General features: G+C 37.0%; 1 protein-coding gene across 1 annotated transcript in view; it reads right to left on the bottom strand.

Annotated features, from left to right (window-relative positions):
- Positions 1–5,613, bottom strand: part of SHC3 (SHC (Src homology 2 domain containing) transforming protein 3) — a 54,689-nt gene extending 49,076 nt beyond the window's left edge. Inside the window, exon 1 of the mRNA XM_009080766.1 lies at positions 5,074–5,613. Coding sequence (XP_009079014.1) covers positions 5,074–5,613 — 540 coding nt within the window. The remainder of the gene's footprint in view (positions 1–5,073) is intronic.
- Between the last annotated feature and the right edge of the window lie 1,794 nt (positions 5,614–7,407).

Below are 7,407 nucleotides of genomic sequence, written 5' to 3'. Positions count from 1 at the left end.
AGTGTCAGTAGCGGGAAAGGCTGGTTGCCTCTGACACTATACCAGGGAAGATCTGAATTTTTTTCCATTGTAAACAAGAAAATTTAATATTGATACTTTGTGGGTGCACTTCTACTTTCTCCTATAAAACGAACCCAGGCTGCAGCACAAGTACAGCTATTGTGTTAGTCCAGACAAGATTTCTCTTTGGCTAGGGGAGAAAGGAGTGCCCTGTCACTGGGACAAAGGAGTGCCTTGTCTCCACCAGCACAGAAGGGCATGGGTTTTCCCTGAAGACCTTGGCTCCTCTCTGTGTTGTCTTTATATTTGTAATGGCAGATATTTACATTGGGCACAAGATATTCTTACTGCAAATATTGTTGGAAGACAAATAAAGAAACCAGCAATCCAATTTCCAAGGAAAAATGAAGAAGGAATTCTGGCTGAATGCAGTTTTACCTCCTAAACCAACCAGCTAAACTCATCTGTGGATTTTAAAACTGTAGGACATATGTAACTAGCAGGATAAATAAGTAGCAGGAGTCTGTAAATTTTGCTTTAAATGAAAAATATTTCTGACTCTAACAAAATAACCCTTGGTGTGGAAATGATGCTGAAGTTTCCAGGGCACTTTGCAAACACTCCAAATGTACTAGAGAACAGACATTTACATTGACAGCTGAATCCTTCAACTCTGAAATCCATATGTGCTTTGCTTTCTATGAAAGGGGTGCAAAAGAAACGCTCTTTTCATATCAGTGGGCTGTACAACAGATCCACAGTAGTTCAGATCCATGAAGATCGAAAGAGAAGTTTTCAACAGAGCAACAACCACTAATATCACTCTTCCATAGTCCAAAAAACAGTGAAAGAAAAAGCAAAGGATACTAACTGATCTCCAAGGAATATGGCACAATAGGAGGGATTAATTACCAAAACCAATGCCTTCTTTGTCACATACTTCTCTCTTCCCTAATCTGCATGCATGCAGCTTTAAAATCCATAGCGATAAGCCAGTTTCATTAGTCTCTGCTAACACAGTTTGGGTACATGGGTTGAGGATAGGAGACTCTGAGCTATAGTATTCTGTCCTATTATCACCATGTGACTGAAACAAACAATCCACTTCTTACACATCTAAACCTTATTACAAACTGGATGCTCTGGGTCTGAGTTCCTTATTATTAGAATTGCATGCATGAAATCCTACTGAGTATGTTTTAACTCAAGCCATGTCAAACTATCCGTGATCAGCCATCAACACTACTGCAATATGACTGACAAAAGAGAATTTAAATCAGATTTTTAAAAAACCCAAACCTTGCACAAATTTTTTTCAATAATGAAAGAAGATAAATTTAACATCAGAAAAAGTAAAAAGTCTTGCTGTAATGTTTTTTTCCAACAGCAAATCAATTCTGGCTAGAACAGAGAGAAGAAAAAGAGAAGCATTCTTCCAAAGAGCCCTGAAGTCTTCTAGGGGAAGACCACATATGCCAGAGTTTCCACTGTGTTAGCTCCATTTAAGGCTGTGCTTCACAGTCTGGGTTAGCCACTAAAGAGACACAGCAATTCAACTCATCCTTAAGCACATACTTAACTTTCAGCATACAGAGGTAGCCTCAATTATTTCAATGAGAATGCTCCCATAAACAGTGTCAGGCACAACTGAAGCCTTTACTTGGTGATGCTTTTGAACAGATTCACAATTCTGTCTATTTTCTGCACTAGATATAAATCACTGTTATCCCATCCCAAGAAATGCAAGTGTTAAAATGTTAAAGAAATAATTCCAGCTAGGATTATACTCTTTAAATACTTTGCTATAATATTAATAATTTAATGTGGTTTTCACTGAAATATTATTTGCCTGGCTTGGTGTAATTCTTTTGGATGAAGTAGTTATTCCTTTCTCTCTCTCAGATTCTATATTTATATCTGGTTTTTAACTCTAGATTTACTCAGGTCTGTTTTATACCATTGTCTGGATTTTACAGTTCATTAGCTTTTTCAGATATGCTTTTTATAGGGATATAAAATTATGCTACGGTATTTTCAGTTTATTTAACTTTGAACTGCTGAAGAACAGCATTTTAAACTCACTGACACTTGTTATAAAACCCTACCATGAATTACCTAAAGACAGATATACATTTTCCTCTTGACCGTTGACTGTGCTCTTAATTAAATGTAACAAAACCCAAAATGTGTATACCATCACCCAATTAAACTCATCAGTTGACATTTATCATTGGAAACAACAGATTTCATTGAAACATTTAACTATCATTACATTACTCATTTTTAGATTTTTTTTTTAATTCTATACATTTTCTTTTCTGACAACATGAGTATTTACAATCTCTCCCTATAGTAACCAGTCCCACTATGAGGAGAACACTTAGCTCTTCAATGACTCCCATCAAAGCAAACTATTTCTTTTTACTAATTCATAATCTGCTAAACTCTTCAGCAGCAGCACTATGTAAGACATCAGTACCCCATCACTTTATGTACCCTAATATGATTATGGTCATTGTGTAATTTATTATCTTTTTTTTGATTGTGTGTGAAAATTTTTACATTAAAATAATGTCTAAAAAATGCAACGTGAAATCCACTGAGAATGGATTTCATCTGAATCTGAAGTTCAGATTCATCATACATGGCACATAGGAACTTCGTGTCTCTTCACTTCAGAAGATTCCAATGTGAGCTATCAAACTGCCCAGTAGTTACAATTAACCCTATCTCATGGCTAATTTTTATGTTTTCAATGTGGATTAATAAGAAAACAGTAACCCAGTGCACATTTACACAAAAAGTTATAAAAGCTTTGCTGATTGACAACAAATCTAATTTTTACCTCATTTAACTAATGGCATATGGAATTTTCTGCAAGGCATATGGTACTAATCAAACATGGTACAAGTTCCCCAGACAGTCAATATAGCCATGAGGTATCCAAGAATGTCTCCCTTCAGTGTACATTAACAGTGTATTGATTTGATACTCTGAATGGACAAAAGCCCAGGGAACAAATAATGTTTACGGATTTGGGAACTGCATTTCTATTCTTATCTATATGAATTCTGCACTTGCCAAGTAAATTTTGAAATACTTAGTATTAACACAGAAAAACCAGGACCAGTTTGTTTTCATTCATTCATTAGCGACTTATTTTGGTATTTATTTTTGCCCTTTGTTTTTACATTTAGAGCACTGGTCTGTGACTCTTACAGCAGAGAGCAAGAATTTAAAGATACCTCCCTATTTTTCTAATGGAAACAATAATCTTGATTCCACACATTTTAATGATATTAGCAAACATCTAAAAGTAATTTCTGTGGTACTGATGATTTATTTTGAAAATTCTAATACACAATGTGTATAAATATACTTTCACATATTTGACACCAGCTGCACTAATTAAAATATTTGTTCTACTATCTGTGTTAGATATGGATTAATTATCAACTTTAAATGCTTGTCCACTTCTATATAACTTTAATTCTCTTTTCAATTCAAGGCTATCAGCTTCCTCTAGCACATAGTAGGTTAGCCACTGAAAAAAAAATAAGACATTGAATAGTGTGTTTGTTCTGATTTGTAATGATCACTTCATGTAAAGCAACCAGCAGCAGTGAATTCTCACAGCTATTATCAGCCTGCTTAAAATATCTTAACCAAAATAAGAAGCAAAATGGCTAAGTCCCCTGAGCTAATGTGAAAATGATAAATGACATTCCCTTAACCAAAGTATTTTTGTGCAAAAGAACACTGGAGTCTCAACACCACTATATCTAGCATCAGGGGGTTATTTTTATCGAGACACTTCTTGAAGAGTAACAGAGCAGTAGTTTGTGGCTTAAAAGGTAGCACTGACTTCTTTGTAGTTCCAGCGAATTTCAGATGAATAAAAAAGACAGTGCAATTTCAACAGTGCTCTGAATTGGTCAATTTACTCAATCTACCACCACTTGCAAAATCTACCATCACCACTAACTGAAAGAAATGAAAACTGCTTCCTAGTCCTCCAACAGTTAAATCTGCACCCTGCTTTTGATAATGAGACTTGAGAAAAAGCAGTGAGAGTTAAGGAACAAGGGTGTCACTCAGTTTTAGAGCCTCCTGAAATAAGTCATGCTGTGATTTTTAGACCAAAAATAAGATGACATTAAAAATAGACCTGTGATCCTATTAATAGTCTGTGACAAAACAGTTTAACACTTAAGGTACAAAAGCTACTTAGCAAATAAGACATGGTGACTGAAGAATGAATTTTGGACAATAATGTGAATTTTACACTTTCTGCACACTATGCTGCAAAGCATAACCAGAATCTTACCTGACTACAAAAACATTGCTCATACCCCTCTCTCGAAGGCTCTAATTTAACAGGTGGTTTCCAAATACTTTCAAAGCATATGGAAATATTAGCCTGCAAACTTAGGATCCTCTGCTCTTGACATGCTGTATCAATGAACTGAAAAGAGCAATAACATTTAAGGTGGCTGAATCCTCATTATGTAAAACAAGCTGCATTTTCCTGCTCTACCCACAACAGTATTTCTATTTGTGGAACACAGTAAGAACCGTGCTCTCTGCCTTACAGCTCTAGATTTCAAATATCATTTCACTTTAAAAACACACTTGTCCTTAGAGGTATTTTTCAAAGTGAAAAATCATGCACGATTAACAGTTCTTTTCACATCAAGGAGTCTTTCTTTCCTCCTGTATATTGCACCAGACATATTGAAAGCCTACATATCCAAGATACATACAGTATGCTAGATAACGCTGAAAACCTAAATTCAGAAGGGAAAAAAAAAACCAAACCAAAAAGTAAGAAAATAAGCTTTTAGCTTAGGAACAGTATTTATACAGAGGGGTAGAACATTATTTGCAGGTTTGCTCCAATGAAACAAATTAACACAGCTTCCCATCCCTGCCCTCCTGCATTTACATTCCATGTATTATGCACAGAAAAAGCAATATACAAATAAAGATCCTTTCAGCCTGACTAGCCTGTCAGCAAAACCAGCAGAGACTTTTTCATTGATAAAAACAGAGAATGGAAGAAATCAGACCAACCTTCACAATGTACGTCACACCTGGTCCCAGGATCTTCTCACTCGAATGCAGCCATCCTCGAGAGGGTTTATTGACAAAGCTGCTACTCTGATTCCAATCTTCACCTCCCAGGTGCATTTCTTCTGACCGTGCTTTTTTCCCCATACTCATCTTGCTCACGTCCTGCTGAGAACACGAAGTGGCAGAGACAAGGTTACATGTGTTGTCTGAAGCCCCTGCTGCTGTGCTAGAAGCACTCGAGCTTCCCTGCAACTTGGAGACAGCAAGCTCCTTTACTGCAGAGGAGAGGTTTTTGATACCCAAAAGGCTGCCTGTGTTAGAGAGTTTCAAGTGGGACACTTTATGGATGAGAGTACACAGGGTGGTGGGTCCATCTTCTTGGTCCTTGCGGAGAACTTCTGGCGAGCCCAGGTACGAAGGTGAAGTTGAAGTCGTAGCAACTGCTGAGACCTTGCTGTTCATGGACAAATTGTGAATAAGATCATCAACTGATGTCACAGAATCATTCCTGAAGCGGTTATACTTGGTACGTTGAAGCATGCCCTTCTATCTGCTTTCCTGCATATGTTCTGGCAAATCTGATGCCAACGCAGGAGATGCCTGTGCTAACATAGCAGGTGATTCATAATGATGCAGACGGATAACAAGATTTTGGGGTAAAAAAGAAAAGACTATAAGGAAAAACAAAAAAATGTGTATTTTAAAGAAATTTCTTTTGGTTCCCTGCTAAGGTTGGGTGCAGTAACAGTTTTCTGTGACTGCGATCCCAGTCCTGCTTAGAGCTGCCAACTCGCTCACAGCAAAAGCATGACTCACACAAATGAGAAGGACCCTTTTCAACAAAAGGCTGTGAACACTGCAAATCACTTCCTGTAGCCAAAAAAAAAAAAAAGAGAGAGAGAAGAAAAAAAAATCCACCCACTTACAGCACACTAGCACCAATCAATTCTCAAATTTCCTTTTCCTATCTTCTCAAATAGATATTTCCTTCCAACCTTTAATTCCTATCCCCTCCCACCACCCTTTTAGTACTAAACGCAATTACCTTTAAAACTGAATTTACAGCCTTTATGAAACACCACACTTTATTCCTCTGTTTAAATGTTCTTTCACCTCACGTATTTGTGCATCTATAAACAAATCACAATTAGGTAGCAAACATCTAGATAATATTTACATACATATACCCCCTCTCTCTTGCCCTCACAGCAAAACACAGACACCTTAAAGGTTTTCAGAACAGATGACAGAACTAAAGAATATAGACATTTTCTTCCACAAAAGCAGCCTAACAGTGCCTTTTTGTCAGTGCTGTCCCTCACAGAAACTGTTGTATCCAAATTTTGATAAAGGCATCCTTCTCGCCTGTTACTCAACATGAACCTTCTATTTTCATGCAGGAATTACCTAAGCATCTATGTGTGAAGAAAAGTATTTTTCTGATGTCTGACAATAGGCTTAACAGATCTTTTTTCTTTCACCACTGATATTCACTCCGAAGAAAAACATGAAGAGGATCTTCACTTCACTCGCATGTTTGGTTTAATTCAAAAAAATTAATATTAAAAAGTCCAGGTAGCAGCAAAATACCATCCTGCAGTGAAAAATAACAAAAATGCACCAGGTCTTATTAAGCATAAATGTCAGTCACAAACACTTGATCTGAGAAGTAGCAAAACATGCAGAAAACAGGTATTTCATTTCTCCTACATTTTTTCCTAAGACAATGTGTACAGCATTGTGATACACAATGCCCATCACAAGCCATAACGCTTTTTCCTATAAATCAATCTGCTTTGCAAAGCATCTTTTGGATGTAGGGCAATACATGACATTATAAACAAATTCACACCAGAGAAGCTGCACAGTGAAAAGTTATTTTTTAAATAAATGACTAACTGCAGCACAGCTTATAGGAAAAAGATCCTATGGAATTCCTTCCCTCTCCCATGACTAAAGGCTGCAGTATACAAAGTGCAAATACAGTGAAACAGCCAGCTCAAATACAGGTATTTAATTAGTAAATTCATGACATATTGAATTAAGTCAGCACCTCTTATCCCAGCAGTGATGAATAATGGCAATGTCCTAGTCAATGTAAAAGCAGGTTTCTAGTGATCTGCAGAACAGCCTTTCATCAGCACACTGCAAACCTGCTACAGCATCCTCACAGCATTCATTCCTCTCTTCATCCTGCTAGCACAGCAACAACAAATATACACACCACAGCCTATTTTTAAGTGTCTCTACTGCCCAGAAAACCCTACTGCTCCCGAACGACTCTCTTCATTAGACGCGGCTAGCAAGACTGCAAAATGTGAATGAGACTCTGTG

Source organism: Acanthisitta chloris, unplaced genomic scaffold, assembly GCF_000695815.1.
Source record: "Acanthisitta chloris isolate BGI_N310 unplaced genomic scaffold, ASM69581v1 scaffold19768, whole genome shotgun sequence".
Taxonomy (NCBI): Eukaryota; Metazoa; Chordata; class Aves; order Passeriformes; family Acanthisittidae; genus Acanthisitta; species Acanthisitta chloris.
This window is presented reverse-complemented; position numbering and strand designations above follow the sequence as displayed.